The 18,951-nt window shown below is 41.4% G+C and overlaps 1 protein-coding gene across 12 annotated transcripts in view; it reads right to left on the bottom strand.

Annotated features, from left to right (window-relative positions):
* Window positions 1–18,951, bottom strand: part of RPS6KA5 (ribosomal protein S6 kinase A5) — a 181,163-nt gene that overhangs the window by 96,804 nt on the left and 65,408 nt on the right. For 11 of the 12 annotated variants that reach the window (XR_015252076.1, XR_015252077.1, XM_086709003.1 and 8 more), the window contains one exon: window positions 12,831–13,049. Coding sequence is in view for 9 of the 12 variants with exons in the window: in XM_086709003.1 (XP_086565129.1) it covers window positions 12,831–13,049 (219 nt within the window). In the remaining 3 variants the exon portion in view is untranslated. Of the gene's footprint in view, window positions 1–12,830; window positions 13,050–18,951 lie in introns of those variants that run through there. The other variant, XM_086709011.1, reaches the window with a different exon arrangement.

Raw genomic sequence — 18,951 nt, 5'->3', positions numbered from 1 at the left:
AGAGATATCTGATTTGTATTCAGGTACAATTAACTTGCTTTTAAAGAGTTGTATGTGATAGTAGTGGGGAGTGTCGGGTAAGCACTCTGATGCTGTATCTCTAAGAAGCATAAAAATAACTCAGAAATCACACAAATAATGTAAAAATTCAAAAGTGCAGCATCTCTGCCATTTTCAAACACAATACCATCCTCCCTAAATCCTGCAGGTCCTCATCTTCTCTTTCTTCTTCCTTTGATGGCAAACTTCTTTAGAGGGTCTATGTGGATATCCGACTCTCCCTACCCTCTGTTCACTTCCTATTGTTGGTAATCAAATTACTACAAGATTTGGTGGCTTAAAACAAAACAAATTTATTACTTTATGTTGTAGATCGTAAGTCTGACATGCATGTCATTGGGCTAAAATCAAGGTGTCAGCAGGGCTGCATTTATTCTGGAGGTTCTGGGGAAAAGTCTTGTTTCCTGGTCTTCTCCAGCTTCAAGAGGCTACCCACACTGGGGCTCATGGCCCCTTCCATCTTCAAAGCCAGCAATGGCAGTCAAGTCAACTGCTCACACCCCGTTACTCTAACCTCTTCTGTAGTCACATCTCCAGTGCACTCTCCTCTTTTGCTTTCCTCTTTCACTTTTAACCACCCTCCCCTGTGATCACACTGGGCCTGTTCAGGTAATCTGGGAAAATCCCCCTATTTTAAGGTAGCTGACTAACAATTTTAATTCCATCTGCAACCTTAATTCTCATCTGTTGTATAACCCGACATATTCATGGGTTCCAAGGATTAGGCTGTGAGCATTTCTGGGTGGCCATCATTCAGCCCACCACAGCCTCTATTTACTGCTTAACACACTACAGAACAACGTCCACCTTCATAATAGCACCGTAGACTAGGGTTAAAAACAACCTTGTGTTACCAGACAATGGATGCTTTTCAGCCCTCACATTACTTGACTTTTCAGCTGTACTTTGCAAACCAAGAGAAAGATTTCAAAGAGAGTAAAGTAAGACTGGGGAACCATGCCTGTGGGTCCAGCCCAAACTGACTTGCCCCAAAATGGCTGTGTTAAAGCCACTTAACTTGGGGTAGTCTGTTTCGCAAAACAGCTAATGGAGAAGACATTGGTAAGTTGTAAATCATGCTTAAAACCAAGGGACTTGCTTAAGGTGACACAAATCCATCCGACTCCAAGATCTAAAAGCCCTGCATGATCTGACCTCACAACCACACCGCACAGGACTGTTTCCACTGGGTTCCCATTGACATTTTGGTAGCCCTCTACTGCTCCTATTTTCAGGCTACCACACATGCTGGGTGGAGCCCTGTGCCTGGAACATTCTTCCATATCCCCTCCTGTTGCTCACCTAACTTCTATTCTTCCTCTTAAATTACACTTTATTTTTTTTTTTTTAATTTTTTTTTTTCAACGTTTATTTATTTTTGGGATAGAGAGAGACAGAGCATGAACGGGGGAGGGGCAGAGAGAGAGGGAGACACAGAATCGGAAACAGGCTCCAGGCTCTGAGCCATCAGCCCAGAGCCCGACGCGGGGCTCGAACTCACGGACGGCGAGATCGTGACCTGGCTGAAGTCGGACGCTTAACCGACTGCGCCACCCAGGCGCCCCTAAATTACACTTTAAATGTCACTTCTCTGGGAAGGTCTTGCCTGAAAACACAGACTAGACTTAGGTGTTTTCACGACTGACTTTCATTAGTGCCCTCTGCATCTCCTTCCGACTACCTGCTTCAACTAAGTACTCAGTTATGTGCTAATTTATTTAATGTCTGTCCCCCTTTTCGATTACAAGGCTCTGAGGGTAGAGAATCTTGTCTAGGTTGTTTGCTACTATTTCCAAGCACTTGGCACAGGGTAAGCAGGCAAATATTCGTAGCATGCATGAAGAGCTTTAGAATTGACAAAATCTTGATACAGTTCACCTCTTGTACCAAAGGGGTCAGTATCCCAAAGAGTCCTCCAGGAAACCTACATAATGAACTTGAATTTGAAGCCACATATCATCTCTCCTATGAACCATCATTTATTCATCTACTTTTGAGACCTGCAAGAGTCCCTATGCTTCTAAACTGGCTCAGTATCAGGCCCACGGACTGAGGAAGAAGTCTTCACCCAAAAGTCAGGGTGAAGTTTATGTCTAGAGAAGTAACAAGTTCAGTGTATAAGACTTCTACCAGTGGGCAGCAATTCTAGTACTGTGACACATTAATATGTCCTTGTAGAAAATAATTTAAAATAATTATAAAGTGCCAGATCCTTCACAGTTCCCATTAAAAGAATCTTTTTCTCTATTATGCTAGAATGATGTTCCTCTAATTTAGGTCAATTTTTTTTTTTCATACAAGAGATGCAATTTATGTCTTATTTCAATGACACTTAACTGACACAGATATTTAACAATAGCAAGTAGATTCCATTTTGTTACTGTAGGGTTATCGCATCCTCAATAATATTTCCTTCTTGGATTTAGGACAGCACACTCTGTGGTGTGGGTCTTCTGTGTGTGTGTTTGGGAAAGGGGGAGGAGATTGGAAGAGAAAGAAGTAGCCTTTAAGCTAGTACATTTGTTTTTTAAAAACAATGAACTCATCTTCAGAACTCGACCTGAAGATCCCCACAAAATTTCCAGGATTCCAGCAACTCCCTATGACAAATTATTCATATTTTTGAGACAATATTTTATGGGGCTCTCATTAACAATACTGTACTGTATATTTGCAAGTTGCTAAGAGAGTAGGTCTTGAAAGTTCTCATCAGAAGAAAAAATATTTGTAACTCTCTGAGGTGATAGGTGTTAACTAACTTAGTGTGATAATCATTTCACAACATATAAACATATCAAATCATTATGTTGTACATCTTTAATATAATGTTATATGTCAATTACATCTCAGTAAGACTGGGGAAATATGGGATTAACATTAAAGTAAACAGCATCCGCTTTCAATCACAATTATTGCTTTCTACGTATTATTTAATTTTTCCATTTCAAAACAAAAAAAAATAGGTACTCGAAGTCACTTCTAAGTATTTGCAACAACTTTTTCTGTTCATGCTTTGAGTATACCGTTGAGAAGTCATGCAACAAGAGCATTAATAACATGGAACACGTTCACTTTGTTGAGAAGGAACATACATTGCTAGTTGGTAGAGGATAGTTTCAGCTGCTCAGACCCATGCACATCTGATGTGACTTACTGCTGAACGCAGAAACTCTCTGCTGTTCTTAGTTTATGTGCTTCTATTAATAGGTGGAGACACTGAAATCCACTCGAGATACTAAGTTTGGTGAGCCTTCAAATGTTACAAAAGACTACAGAAACGACCTACACAGCACTATTTTCCCCTGAGGGTGTACAAGGATAACCATGGGAAGAGTTGGGTCAACTTTTGAAGGCTCTGTTTATGTCATCTCATGGAAATCAGCTGGCAGGAGGGGAAGCAGAGCTAACAGACAAAACCAAGGGTGAAATCCTACATCTCCTGTTTTCAAAGGGAGATCTCCTGGTTCTACTTTCACTCTCCACAGATCTACTTATGTCTGGCAATACTCTGACCTCTAGTCATTTAACCTTTTTAATCTCAAATCCCTTTATTTAGCATTTCTCTCTCATGTTTCCTCTTACGGTGGCACCCTCCAAAGAGCTATCTGCTTTAAGTCCCATATTCTGCCCTCGCCACTACTCCCACTGTGCACTATTACTTGGCCTTCTTTTATTTTCTTCCCCTACAAATTTTTCTCTTGCTTCGGATTGGCCTCAAATACATGAACTCCTACACATTCTGGTTCTCATTTCCACCTACTCTTCCTCCTCCAGACCACCCAAATCTCTCTTGATCGCACCTCTTCTTGTCTTGTATCTCAAGTACAGTCTTAATATGATATACCACACATACCTGAAAATAATTTCTTTTTAATGTCATGCCAAAGTCATCTTCCTTTTTTTTTTTCTTTTGGTTTTAGCTCAACTTTCTAATAGCACTTCTTCATGAATGCATTCCAGCTTATCAAAATCATTATAAAGTTCTGACTAAGACATCTCTATCAGTGTTGGAAATTAGTCATATTTACTTCAAAGCAAAGAAAAGGAAGTTCCTTCCATTACTGCCTGTTTTGCCAAGTACTACAGACTGCAATGTATCATGATCCACTCCAACTGCTACCATCTCGGCAATGTCCTCGCCCTGCAAAGTGTGAGATGATATTAAGACTCAAAAGTGAAACTTTAATGCTTTCAATAACTTCAATTCATATTGAAAGGATGACTCATGATACTGTCTACAAGGCCGGGGTGGCATTCATTATTAACAAAGCTCCTTGGCATCACCTTTATAAAACCCTTTGTGATTTGTTTCTTCACTCTCTTCTTTAGTGTCTTAATTCTACTGATAAATCTGATAGTTTATACAGTCATAAATCAGCTGGTATTTTGACAAAATTACCATTAACAGATCAGAGAATACCAAAAGAAAAATTGTTTTTATAGATTATTTTCCACAGAGAATTCTCTCCCACTGTTAGTTAAAATGAATACAATTTTAAGAGACAGAGAGAGAGAGAGAGAACAAGAATAGATTAAAATATTTTTATATTTCTTGTTATAACCATACAGAGAGAGGTACAAAGAAAGTTATAAAAGGAAGTATGTATGGTTTGCATGTTATAAGACTTGGAAAGGCTAAATAATTATATAACGGAGAAAACCCATTAAATCCATATGATACCATTAGATGTAAATTACAACAGAGCCTAAGAAGATATTCACGATGTAGAATTAAAAAAAAAAAAAAAACCCCACAGAAATGCGACTTCCAACAGATGGAGTATACAGGAGTAGTCAACAAATTACAGCCCAGGAGACAAGTCTAGTCACTGCTACTGAGCCCTAAGGTAGAAGACAGTAAAACAACAGAAATGAATGGAAGACAATTACAACTAAACCAGGTGTATTGTAGGAAACAATGGTACCTACGCAGTTCTGACAGAAACACTATACTCCATATCTGGCAAGTGTCAAGGGTAAGCATCTGTCAAGATAATACTAACGTTACAATAATCTTATCGTTTGGAGAAGCCTGTGCCAATCAGGCAAATTTTATCCCAAGGGAAGGAGACTGGTCAAGAAATGCCCAGTGAGCCATGAATCTGAGGAGGAATGGGACAGCAACCTAGTTGTGGGTATCCACGTCAGCTCCCAACACATCCTAAAGAACAGCAAGAATGGTAATACATCTCATAACCTGTTCCTTCAGCAAAACTTAGAGACAAACCAGTCAGTGTGCCATGAGCAGGCTGAGAAAGAATAGGACGGGACACAAGTACCATGCAGGGGGTAAGAAAATGCAGTCAGACAGCAGGTATAAAATTAATGTACAAAGACTGTCAGCTCTCAGCTAGAAGATACAGTAGAAGAGAAGACCCCATTTACAATGGTGACACGTGGCAGATTATCTGAGATTAACTTAAGAAATATGGGCAGGAGGAAAACGAGAAACGCTCCTGTAGGTCTCAGAATTCAACACATGAGAAAAGACATACCGTGTTCTTAAGCAGGAATAACCCGTATCATAAAAATGTCAATTCTCCCTAAATTTGTTTTAATTTAAAACGATTCCAATAAAAACACCCTAACAAGCTCAACACCCATACAGAACTCAACAATTTGATCTAAAGTTCATGTTGAAAAATAAACAAACGCGATGGCCCCCCAAAGGGTTCTGAGGACCAGCCTTGCCAGGTATTAAAGCACACTGTAGAACTCGGATAAACTAAAATAGCATGATTATGGCTGGTGATTCAACAAACCAAACAGAGCAGAGAATCAAGAAACAGACCCTGATGTATATGAGAATTTAAAATATGGGAAAGGCAGAGCCTCAGGTCAGTGGAAATTTGGACTTTTTTTACTAAATGGTACTGAGAAAACCAGTAGTCATATGAAAAAGATTAGGTTGGATACTTATTTTATGTTATACCCAAAGAAAAATGCCCCATGTATCAAAGTACTCAATCCAAAAAATAAAACTATATAAGCACTGGAAAAAAACATCACTGAGTTCTTTTATAACCCTCAAATTTGAGGAGATCTTTTATGAGGATTTTTATGACTGAAAATCTGCAAGCCATAAAAATAGTTTTAAAATAAATTCCACTACACATAAATTTAAATTGTTTACCTGGTAAAAACATCGTAAAGTCAAGAGGCAAATGGAAAGCAGGGGAAATTTTACAATGCATATTGCAAATGGTTCCTCTCTCTAAGAGCTGGTCGAAAATTAAGAAAAAATGAGCAAAGGGTACAAATGATTTTCAGAAAAAACCCCAGATGACCTTTAAAACATAAGCAAAGATGTTCACTGTCACTAACAAGACCGTACATTAGCTCTATACTGAGATGCAACTCCTCGCCTGTGAGACCAGGAAACACCCACGAGTTCAATCGTGCTCCACAGACAAACAGGCACTCGAGGACAATGCTGGTGGGAGTATAAAATGATGCAACTGCTATGGAAGGGTATATGCAAAATACAGACCTAGAAAGCCTATGGTTTTTTCCTACGCAAGTGGGAAATTACATGTGCAAACTTGTATCTGAAGCCTCAAAATAAGATTAGAACCAGCCCAAAGATCCAGTCATACAGAACTGGTTGTGTACACCATAGAACAGAATGGCATTGCTACAAAGGAAATTTAAAAGAATGAGTTTTTTTTTTTTTTTTTTTTATGATTTTAGTTTTAAGTAATCTCCACACCCAATGTGGGGCTCGGACCTACAACCCCAAGATCAAGAGTCACATGCTCTACCGACTGAGCCAGCCAGGCATCCCAAGAATGAGAAGATCTTTATGAACTTATGCAGGGTGAGCTCTAGGACACACTTGTAAGTGAAAAAGAGAACAATCAGAACAGTACACGGGACAAGCTACCTCTGGTTATGACTGTTGGTAGTTGATATCAGGCACCCTGAAATTCAGGCCTACTGGAGTTTGCTTTTTAACGTCTCGCTTTGAATGCAGACAGTTAAAGGAAATGATTCTTGCCTTTCCGTTAGAAACCGTGTCTCAGGGTAACCAAAGAATTACAGTGGATGACAGAAAGCCACACTTGACGAAAGAATGCCAGCCAATAAACATAGAAGAAATGATAGACGTAGAAAATCACCACTTTGCAACTCATAATTTGTTGATTTTAGCAAGTAATTATCAAGTATTAATTGTTAAAACCATAAAGTGCCAAAACATCATGCAAAGTATTTTCACTAATAAGGAAAAAACATAATTCTGTTATAAAGGGATCAGACTGTCATCTCTCTTAGTCTTCACATTACTAACAACCAGATAATGGGTTTCTCCTGATGCGATACAATATGAAACATGCACCACCACCTACGATTTATTCCAGCTAAAATAGTGAACGTCAATCTATCAAGACCAGATCTAACTTCCCCACTACTAGAATTCAGTAGAGAGAGGGATAAGCTAAAAGATACTACAAGATAATTTCTCAGACCAGTAAGCCATGGATACAAAAAAGGGTAGGTTCCAGATTAAGAGACTTCAAGGACATAACAACCAAGTACATGTTCCTGGACTGGATCCTGGTTTGGACGAATCAGCTGAAAAAGACACTATGTGACAATTAGTGAAATGTGAATATGGCCTTGTGTGGTAGATGGCCACCAATTATTTGTAGTCCCCTCATCAGGAAGTGAAGTCTTTGGCGAGCATGTGAACAGGGACCCTCCTGCACTGTGGGTAGGAATGTGCCCTGGTGCAGCCACTGTGGAAGACAGTATGGAGGTTCCTCAAAAACTAAAAATGGAACTACCATATGATCCAGCAACTGCATTCTGGGTATTTTTCTGAAGAAAATGAAAACACTAACTTCAAAAGATATATGCCCTCCTCCTGTGTTCACTGCATCATTATACTTACAATAGCCAAGATATAGAAATAACCTAAGTGTCCATCAATGAATGAAGAAAATGTGGTATATATACACGGTGGAGTATTATTCAGCCATAAAAAAGAATGAAATCATGGCATTTGTGACAACATGAATGGACCTTGAGGGCATTATGCTAAGTGAGATAAATCAGAGATAGAAAGACAAATATCATATGATCTTACTTATATGCCGAACCTTAAAAAAGAAACAAAAGACAAACAGAAACCAAGCTTATAAATAGAACACTTAGGTGGTTGCCAGAGGCAGGGATGAGGATTAGTAGGTGACATGAGTGATGAGAGTCAAAAGGTACAAACTTTTTGGGGCGCCTGGGTGGCTCAGTTGGTTAAGCGACCAACTCTTGATTTTGGCTCAGGTCATGATCTCACACTTCGTGAGTTCAAGCCCTGCGTCAGGCTCTGTGCTGATGGTGTGGAGCCTGCTTGGGAATTTCTCTCTCCCCCTCTCTCTCTGCCCCTTCAGAGCTCTCTCTATCTCTCTCTCTCCCTCTTTCAAAATAAATAAATATACATTTTTAAAAAAAGGTACAAACTTTCAGTTACAAAACAGGTCATGGAGATGTCACGTACAGCAGGGCAACTAGAGTTAGTAATATTGTGTTACATATTTGAAAGTGGCTGAGAGAGTACATCTTCAAAGTTCTCATCATAACAAAATTCTGTAACTACGTGTACTGAGGGACATTAACCAGATACACTGTGGTGATCATTTTGCAATATATACAAATACCAAATCATTATGCTGTATACCTAAGACTAATATAATGCTGTATGTCTATTAGATCTTAATTAAAAAAAAACACACAAAACTTAAAAAAAGGTGGAAGGGAGTTTATTTCTCTACCCATCAAATCCAGGCTGGTCTCAGGTCAGAGGTGAGGCTGCATGAGTTCCAGAGCCTGGCCTTGGGAGGCCTTGCAGCCTCTACCTTTGTCCTCTCGGCGGCTGCCCTGAGGCTGCTGTGCTAGGAAGAAACTGATCTACTGCCCTGGAGGACGACAGGCCACGCAGAGAAGAGAGGTGCCCGAGACAACTGCCAGCACTCGCTTTCAGACACGAGAGTGTAACCATCTTGGCAATTTAAGGCCAGCCAACCCTGCAGCTAGCTGAGCACCATCCCACGAGCAGGTCTGGGCTCCACCGGCAGAGCTCCGCCCAGCCAACCCACAAAATGACGAGAAAACAAATCCTTGCTGAAGCAACTACTTTGTAGAGCGGTTTGTTATATGCACAATACATCACTGGTACCACTGGGTATTAAATGAAGTGAAAGTTTATTAACCAGGAAAAGCAGGCATCATCAGCTGAAGAAAGGATGTTGGGTGCAAACCGTAGGTAGCACAGGACCACCTCATCTGACAAAACGTGCCTGCATGCGGACACACAGACAAAAAGATCTAGGATACACATACTAAGTAATAACCAAGCGATATAGAATGAGGTAAACTCCCAGTAGTGAAAAGGTTTTCTTATTTTTGCTTTCTGACATCTTTTATTTCTTATTTTTGCTTTTCTGTATTTTCCATATGCATATATGTGCTTTTACATTAATAAATAGTTTTAAAAATATATTATTTTTTTTTTAAAAAGGTCTATAATATTTACTTCAGACAAAAAGGTCAGCTGGGCAGGCATCTGGGTGGCTCAGCTGGTTAAGCATCCGGCTTCGGCCCAGGTCATGATCTCATGGTGCACAAGCCCACGCTGGGCTCCCTGCTGTCAGTGCTGAGCCCACTTTGGATCCTCCATTCCACGCCCCCATCACTGCCCCTTCCCCACTCATGTGCTTTCTCTCTCTCTCTCAAAAATAATAAATTTTAAAAAATTAAAAAAAAAAAAAGGTCAGCTAGGTCCCTGAAGAGCTCAACATGAAAATTCTTGCTATCTCTAATCTATAAACTTAACAGATAGTTATGGGCTGAACTGTGTCCTCCCTGCCTGCCCTAAATTAATATATTGAAGCCCTAACCCCCACTACCTCAGAACGTGACTGTATTTGGGGACAAGGTCTTCAAAGGTAATTAAATTACTAAAATGAGGCATTCGGGGTGGGCCCTAATCCAATCAGATTCGTATCCTTATAAGAGGACTATTGAACACATAAAGCACCATCAGGTGTGATGCACAGAGAGGGGACTGTTGGAAGAGGCAGCAAGAGGATGGCCATCTGCCAGCCATGGAGAGAGGCCTGGAACAGACTTTCCTTATGGCCCTCAGAGGAAACCAACCCTACCGGCACCTTGATCTGGGACTTCCAGCCGCCACAACAGTGAAGAAAACAGACATCTGTTGTTTCAGCCCCTTGTCTGTGGTATTTTGTTACAGCAGCTCAAAGGGACTAAGATGAGGACTAAGTGTATAGCACAACATTTGGAAAACTGGCCTAGTGTGCATTCTAAGCATTGCAAACTGAACCATAAAAACAGTTGATAATAAAGCCTTGCTCAAAGATTCTGCAAAGTTTTGATTTTAAAGCCAAAAAAACAACTATTAACATGCACAATGAGAAATTATGTTAAATACATCAACACAAAGAGGAAGTAGAGGGCATGCATTCCAAAGGTACTGCCTCACTCATGATGGAGCCGGAGTGCTATTCTAGTCCACATTCTACTCCTGAGATGGCTCCAGAAACAGGTTTTCTTCTGTATTTATTTATGGGCCACTAACAAAGAGCAAAAGTAATGGAGAACCACCAGCTAAAAAGCAATACTATTAAAGACTATTGTTTTGTTTTGCTTTGTTTTTAAATGTTTATTTTTGAGAAAGACAGAGTGCAAGGGAGAGAATCCGAAGCAGGCTCCAGGCTCCGAGCTGTCAGCACAGAGCCCAACATGGGGCTCGAACCCATGAACTGCGAGATCATGACCTGAGCCGAAGTCAGACGCTTAACCAACAGAGCCACACCGGGCACCCCAAGACTATTGTTTTTTAATCAAATACAAAATCGTCCATTCATCTACTTCTAAATTAAAAACGTGATTTACCAAACTACACGATTTACGATAAACAGTAAAAGAAAAGACCGAGTCCAGTTATGGTGCGAGAACAGGAAGAAGAGGAGCGGAAGAGAAAAGCTGCTCTGCGGTGGTGCAGAGTCTGGGAGTGTGGCTGCTTGCCACGTCAGGCTCACACTACTTACATGATCTTAGGCGCATGATTTCACTTTGATGAGCCGGCTCTTTATAAGGGGAGAAGCTTAAACAAGATAATTACTTCTCAAGCAGTGTTCATGGACTCCCTAAAGCTTCCCTGGAGATTCTTGTAGGGTGGGTATAGAAATAAACTGGCAGGACTTTGTGCCCTTGGGCTCAGATTCAAGCAGGGGTACTCATTTCTATTTGTTTTCCATTTGAATGTTTGCGTCGTCACTTGAGGGAAGAGTTCTCCTGCCTTAAGTGTTCAAAATCATTGTACGAAAGTGCTCTGTGCCATATACCTGGGATACTCCGGGAATACGTATTTAAGAATCAGTAAGGAACAAAGCTGAGCAGGTAGACCCAGGAGGCAGAAAGAAGAGCCAAATGATAACTGACTTGCAGGAACACCGGGTAGATGATGATGGTAACAGGGGACCCTGACAGGGCAAAGGAGAGTGTGACCTCTACGTATACAAGATTTAGGACTGTTAGTTGACGGTAAGCATTCCAAACTGAGCCTGAAGTGTAACTTCATGACTCAAAAAGTGAATGCAACTTTAGGCGTCATTGATAAAAGTATAATTTCCAAAATAAAGGCATTCGACAAAACTGTCAAATATATAAGAACCTACCTGTCTGTACTACCAATAATCAAAGAGTATAGGCAGCACTGTTTGGCGGACTTTGAAATGAGTCAGACCCGAGTTCCAATCTTCATTCTCAAGTTTACACAAGATATGTAACTTCAGGAGATACAGCTTCTAGAACCATCAACATCACTAATGAGGGGACTCTAGCGGCACTGTCGTGAAGGGCTAGTGATCACCATGGATAATACCTGGCACGTAGCATGGTGCAGGCACACCACTCACACTCAAGAAATAGGTGACGCTTACAGAGCACGATGCGGACTTCTATCTCCTCTAACCCTCAGAACAGTTCGAGAACCAGGGGAGCATAGCACATAAATGCAAATTATCACAAGGGTGGGACTAAAGTGTAACAGATGAAATAGTCAATGAGGACAGAGTACAGCATCACCATTTATCATTAGGAGGAACAGAAAACGCTGCGACTTTCCCGCGAGGCAATCTGGCAACGTGTAACGGAGGACATTTCCAAAGTTCATACATGATGGGCCAACTCTGTTTGGGAAAGGAAAGGATTCAGAAAGTGTCTGTGGGTAGAAATGGGAGTGCCCCCATTGACTGGCTGGTGAGCATCTCCTTTAAATGCAGATTTTTCACCAAAAAAGCAAAGCATCTCCAAGAATAGAAGTCTCCCTTTTATCTTTTTCCCCAACTACCAGTTTCCACAAATATCCCTTTTTCAGCCCGAACGTGGAAAGCTCCTGAGAACTCCTGAGGCAGAAACTGTGGCCCGTGTCACCGTTCCGGTCCTCACATTTGAGTGGAAGCACAATGCCCAGGGAAGCAGACCCTCCCTAATGACTCAAGTATTCCTTAAGACCAATAAAGGAATGTGGAATAGAAGTATATAAACCCCTTCAGGGTGGGAGGTCCCAAATCCAGAACAACTCATGGTGTTCAAGGAACTGCCGTCACAGAAAGAATGAGAGTCAAACCGTTTCATTTCTTCTAAGTCTGAAGAAGGCGGTCCTTTGAGTTCATTGCAACCCAAGACCCAAGGGAAAAAGTGTTCTGGTAAAAAGAACAACTGACAACCGAGGGCCAACGGACACTTACCTAAAATGAGATGAAGTTTGGTTTCTGTCTGGAAAGCATAGTGCAACGTCACCAAAAATGCTGACTGCCTGATGTGCTCCAGGACTTGCCGCTCCGTCCTTGTGTGCTCTGTGGTTTTGGCCTTTTGAACTATCGTTGCCTTTTTCAGTACTTTCATGGCATACAGCTTTCCAGTATCGTGACCGCTGATTTTACGAACCAGAAATACTTTTCCATAAGCTGAAAATGAAAAGAAAAAAGAAAAAGAATGAAAATACTACACAGAACGGTAATCTATTGGCAGGTGAAAGTTACGAGATGCGCGACGAACTTTCCTTGATGAAAAAGTACCTTTATTGCGGTTTCAAATAAAACAGCTTTGACAGATTTCTTTCGTTGTAGGCCAAATATATTTCTAGGTCTAAACCTTGGTATTTACATATTTCACCACTGCTGACAGCATTATGTTTTCACTCTTTTACTGGTATTTTCTCCTCAATATTTTTAGCTGTAGGGAACTAGCTGCTATTATGGTCAATTAACCACAATCTGATTCTGGAACAACTAGGACATTTTAGACATCAGATAAAATCTTCAGGTTTTGCTGCTGATGTAAACAAATGAAAACAGTTCTTAAGAATCTCATACACATAGAAACCTAGCACCTCGACTATCCCTCTATATTTAATAAAAAAACTAAAGAAACATAAGCTGACGTTATATAAACAAAAGAGATCTTCAGACTTAGAAAACACTAAAATACCTTAACTTGTAAGCATCCTGACAGAAAAGCCCCTTTACATCTTTGGGCAGTAATTCATGGCTCAGTAGGTCAACCTCAAAAAGTTTTCCCTAAGGGCTCAGTTGGACAAATCCTGTGTGTGGTGCCACTCCCCCAGATGGAGGAACTGGGGCCGAATGCGCAGGTATCTGCATTTATTTCCCTAGAGAAAGGCGAAGAGGGCAGGAAGGGGTAGGAGGAGGAGGGTGAAGGAGAGGCAGACAAAAACACTGTGACAGGGAAGGGGTAGGTCCCCAATGCATCTCTACAGTGTATTAAAATTCTCTTTCCTTTGAAACACCTCCTGGGTGGGTAAGCCCAGTCTCACTTTTGAAGTTCAGCACTTTATTTATTTATTTTCAGAGAGAAAGAGCACAAGCAGGGGAAGAGCAGAGAGAGAGGGAGAAAGAGAGAGAGAGAGAGAGAGAGAGAGAGAGAGAGAGAGAGAGAGAATCCCAAGTGGGCTCCGTGCCATCAGAGCAGAGCCCAATGCAGGGCTTGAACTCACCAACTGTGAGATCATGACGTGAGCTGAGGTAAAGAGTTGGACACTTAACCGACAGTGCCACCCAGGCGCCCCAAGTTTGATACTTTCATCAGACTGTTCTGGAGTTAGTCTGAGTTCTGACCCAGACCTTCCCTCCAGGGCCTCCCTGCACCCTGCCCACACCTCTCCGGTATTTAGCCCATAATTCTGTTCTGATCCACTCACTAGTGTGAGAGCGCTTAAAGGGAGGGGCTCCTGTATACTCCACGTTATTCAGGTCAGTCCTTCGAGAAGTAAATTAGTACCAACACATGACAGACATATACATATGGATTGGTGAAAGGCTGGAATACTCCTGAGGAGGACGCTTTCTAAGGAACTTGCTTATGCCAGGCTCTGTGCTGAACACATTCCACACACTGGTTCACTTAATCCTCGGAACAGCTAGTGAAGGTGGTACTTTTAGTAATTGCAAGCTACAGATAAGAAACGGGTTCCAGGACTGTAAGGAAGTGGCCAAAAGACTTGGGTAAGCGGTGGCAGAATGGATACAAACTTCAGGGACCACGCTTTGGGCTGAAAATGAATTTAAGAGATGATTCTTCACAAATACTACAAATCGGATGCTCTGGTTTCAGTAAAATCACTATCATAATCATACTGAACACATTCTGGAATACAGAGAAAGTGCATAAAGGGTTTGTGTTCTACCCCATTGTAAATAAAATGATCACAGACTGAGATTTTAGTGAGGTAGAGGTGAACAAAAAAAACCAAAATGACAACTTTCCGAAGCTAACAAATTAACCTAAAGTATAAAAACGAAAAAAGCTCATCTATTCCAGAAGCCCTGCCAGGAAGCTGGAAAATATTCTGATGAAGCGTGCTATATCTTCCACAGAGTCAGCCATGACAGAAACTCGGGAGGAAGTCAAGTCCTCTACAAGTATGGGGCTTTTGTGCTCCCTACACACACAGCATCCGCCCAGACCCCCCCCGTTCTCTGAGACTCCCGTCTCCAGAATGCTCCGGTCCTTAGAAATTATGTGTGCTGTCCAACAAAGCAAATCTTCCCAAGGCATCACTGAAAGATGGCTGTTCAGCTTATAGCTAGCTAGTCTTTCAGCCTAAGTGTTGACCGTGTGGCTGACAGACGGCAGGGTGTTAGCACTTAACATCTGAGTACTTGCCAGGCACTGTAGAGGTATATTAACTCATTCAATTCCTACATCATCCCTGTAAGTAGGGGAGAAGGATTACCACACTGAGAAACTGAAGCATCGAAGACCACACTTGCCCACCTGGCCCTGCGTCCCACACGCTTAGCTCTGCTCCATCCGCCTCCCTTCAGTGGACGACCTCACAGGCAAATAAATAGGGAGTGAGACATTAAACAGAAGTCACGATAGAAGTAAGGTGGGTTTTTGGTGTGATGGACACGGGGCCGTTAACTTTTATGAGGAGAAAGTCTTGCAAAGTAGCCTATTTTATTGATGGGGAGAAGGGATGGAAATATTAGAAAATGTTCCTTTTATCGAGTGGACACAGACCTTTTTTATAATATTTATCTGTTGGTCCGTCTATACCCTCTGGACTTACAAAAAGAGTATTACCCTTCCCTGTAAGATCATTTTTTAAATACTTAAAAACACTACCATGCCATCTCACCTATGCAAAATGTCCTTATTCCCTAAGCCAAACTTAAAGTAAATGATTTTGAGACTTCTCACCACTAGGAGGTTCCACTGACGTACTCTGTGAGTTACAAATATTTTTTCTTTGATTTCTTTCCTATTACTTTAACTCTTAAAAAAATTTTTTAAAAATGTTTATTTTTGAGTGAGAGAGAGAGAGAGAGAGCGAGCAAGGGAGGGGCAGAGAGAGAGGAAGACACAGAATCCAAAGTAGGCTCCAGGCTCGGAGCTGTCAGCACGGAGCCCAACATGGGGCTCAAACCCATGAACCGTGAGATCATGACCTGAGCTGAAGTCGGACGCTCAACCGACTGAGCCGCCCAGGTGCCCCTCTTTCCTATTACTTTAAAACTATGTCCTATTATATTGGGGAGACTGGGTGGCTCAGTCGGTTAAGCGTCTGACTTCGGCTCAGCTCATGATCTCATGGTCGGTGAGTCTGAGCCCCGTATCAGGCTCTGTGCTGACAGCTGGGAGCCTGGAGCCTGCTTCAGATTCTGTGTCTCCCTCTCTCTCTCTCTGCCCCTCCCTCACTCATGCTCTGTCTCTCTGTCTCTAAAAAATGAATAAATGTTAATAAATTTTTAAAAAATGTCCTATTATGCTAAATATGAGGTAGCTATTGCTACCTACATACATACAGGATGCTAATGTATGTGGTCAAATAATATAAAATCATCCTGCTGCTACATTATATACTAATTGTCAAATAGTAAACAGTCATCCACCTTGCCATGTGATGAGATCCAGAAGCTTACCAATAACATAAGCTAAAGACTGCATATATCCTGCCAATACAATTATTTTCCCTATCAGAAAGCGTCAGGGAAAAGAAAGAAGGATAAAGCTTACAAATCTTCTGTTTTACTTTTATAGTTGCCACGATTAACTAAGGCTACAGTACTTTTATCACATAGTAAGTGCCAAAGGTGTTTATGTCAACAAAATTCAACAAATGCCTTACAACATTCCACACAACAAACATTTCAGACAAGTAGGATCCTAGGAGTAGGATGCCTAACTAAAACATAGTTGTGTCCAAACAGCCTTGTTTTGGAAGCACCCATCAGGCTGCTTGTCACACTGCAGAGGGGAAGAAAACCCAGTCGCTACGCCCTCCCTGGGTAAACTGGGCTGCAGATGAGTACAGAGAGAGAAAGTGAAGCAGCCCTTCTGATGAACAGCACCATCCACTCCAGAACCACCTACATGCATTCCAGTGTCTGAAGAGGGGACACAAAAAGTTGAGTTGATGGAAGTATTGTATCCTTTTAGTTCGTAACCAGATGAATGACTGCTTGCCTTCTAGTGCAGCCAACAACTAACTGGCTTTCATTCGGTAAGTGGTGTGCCGACCTCGTTAAAGAATTCCTATTCTGAAAGCATCGTCTAGAACCTGTAAAGGCTACCAATGCTGACAACCCTCCTGGCCATAAAAAATGAATAGTACTTCCTGCTCAGATGGAGCCCCTAAAATGGATGTTTGGCCACACATCCGGATTTGCTGCTTAGGTAGAGACTAAGATTCCTGCTTCAGCATGACTCTAATTTTCACATCGACACGCAATGGTTTCAAAGGCTTTATGAGCAATCCTCACAGAAGTCTTGTGTACTGCTGTGAATCTTATCAATTGCATTAGCATCAGCACCTCTTCAAGATACTCTGTCAAGAAATGTGAGAAAAAGAGGGCATGGAGTTCACTGGGTTTCCAGAGGACCAGTCTAACAGCGCTTGACGGAGAGGTAGAGGTTCTACTTCTTTTGAGACTGAAGGAAAGTCAATTCTAAGAATGCATGACAAGAAGGATTAGTTCCTGACTTTAGTTGATAGACATCTGGGACCAAATGAAGGAAGTAAATCCTTCAATTCTAGGCCCAACAGACGCCATTTTGGGTTCTGCTTAAGACCGGAGTGCTCTTCAAGCAGCCATTTCAGAGGAGAGAACTGGATCAAGACACATAAGTAAACTTCTCCACAAATCTGGAGAAAGAACTCCACAGCTGGGAGGAAACCAGCTCTCTTATGAAGGTTAGTTCTGTTCAAAGTGAAATGCGGATTTAGAATTCTATCCTCGCTGACACAGACAGCACAGTGTTGGCAAACCTTGTTGACAACGATCTCAATAGCTTGAGGATAAAGCAAATAATATAAAATGAACTAAAACCAAGCACCACGGGGAAATGTCTAGTTCCTTGGAGTACGTCTCTGTTTGCTTTTCCAAGTGTGGGAATCTTACTCCACTTGCCACAATTAGTATTATCAATCAGGTGTTTAGTGCTTGTTGTCATAATAAAGAAAAGTTAAAACTGACTGACGGTTTGAAAACAAGATGACATTCATGCTGCCATATCAAAAGCCACCACACAATTTCAACTACATTTTCAAGCTAAACAAAAGCAGCCTTCTTGCTAAAATTTATTTTGAGCATAACTGAACCCATCTTTTTGCTTTATTTGTAAAATGTGAATTCATTAAAAAGTTTTAGGAAGTAGCATCTAATCTCATGATAATGAGATCACAATTTGTTAAAAAATATTTTTACAGTCTGTAAAAGCAATCACTTTACAACGCCATATAATTAAATGCATGCAAAATGTGCATATGTTTACATGCATTATTCTGGAGGAAGAGTTAGTTAGGAGCCATTGTTCTAGAAGGTCTCTGGTTTATTTACTTAATTGCAGTCCTCACCTAGACATGCCGCTCTCACTGGGACCCAAATGGCTCAAGCACTGTGAGATCACTGTTTCCCAATTTTTACTAATGCTATTGAAAACTGTGTGCCTTGGGGCGCCTGGGTGGCGCAGTCGGTTAAGCGTCCGACTTCAGCCAGGTCACGATCTCACGGTCCGTGAGTTCGAGCCCCGCATCGGGCTCTGGGCTGATGGCTCAGAGCCTGGAGCCTGTTTCCGATTCTGTGTCTCCCTCTCTCTCTGCCCCTCGCCCGTTCATGCTCTGTCTCTCTCTGACCCAAAAATAAATAAATGTTGAAAAAAAATATTTAATAAAAAAAAAAAAAAAGAAAACTGTGTGCCTTGTACACACTGCTTATCAGTTATGCCACACTTTGGGTTCATACCAAACTCCTAGCAGAAACTACTGTACTTGAACCATGGCTTTTAAAAAACTGCGTGGCAGAAATTGTTAGCGACTTCCACTTGAACCAGGGATACGCCCTC

The sequence above is a fragment of the Puma concolor genome, chromosome B3 (assembly GCF_028749965.1).
Source record: "Puma concolor isolate L17-30 chromosome B3, mPumCon1.1.hap2, whole genome shotgun sequence".
Lineage (NCBI taxonomy): Eukaryota > Metazoa > Chordata > Mammalia > Carnivora > Felidae > Puma > Puma concolor.
This window is presented reverse-complemented; position numbering and strand designations above follow the sequence as displayed.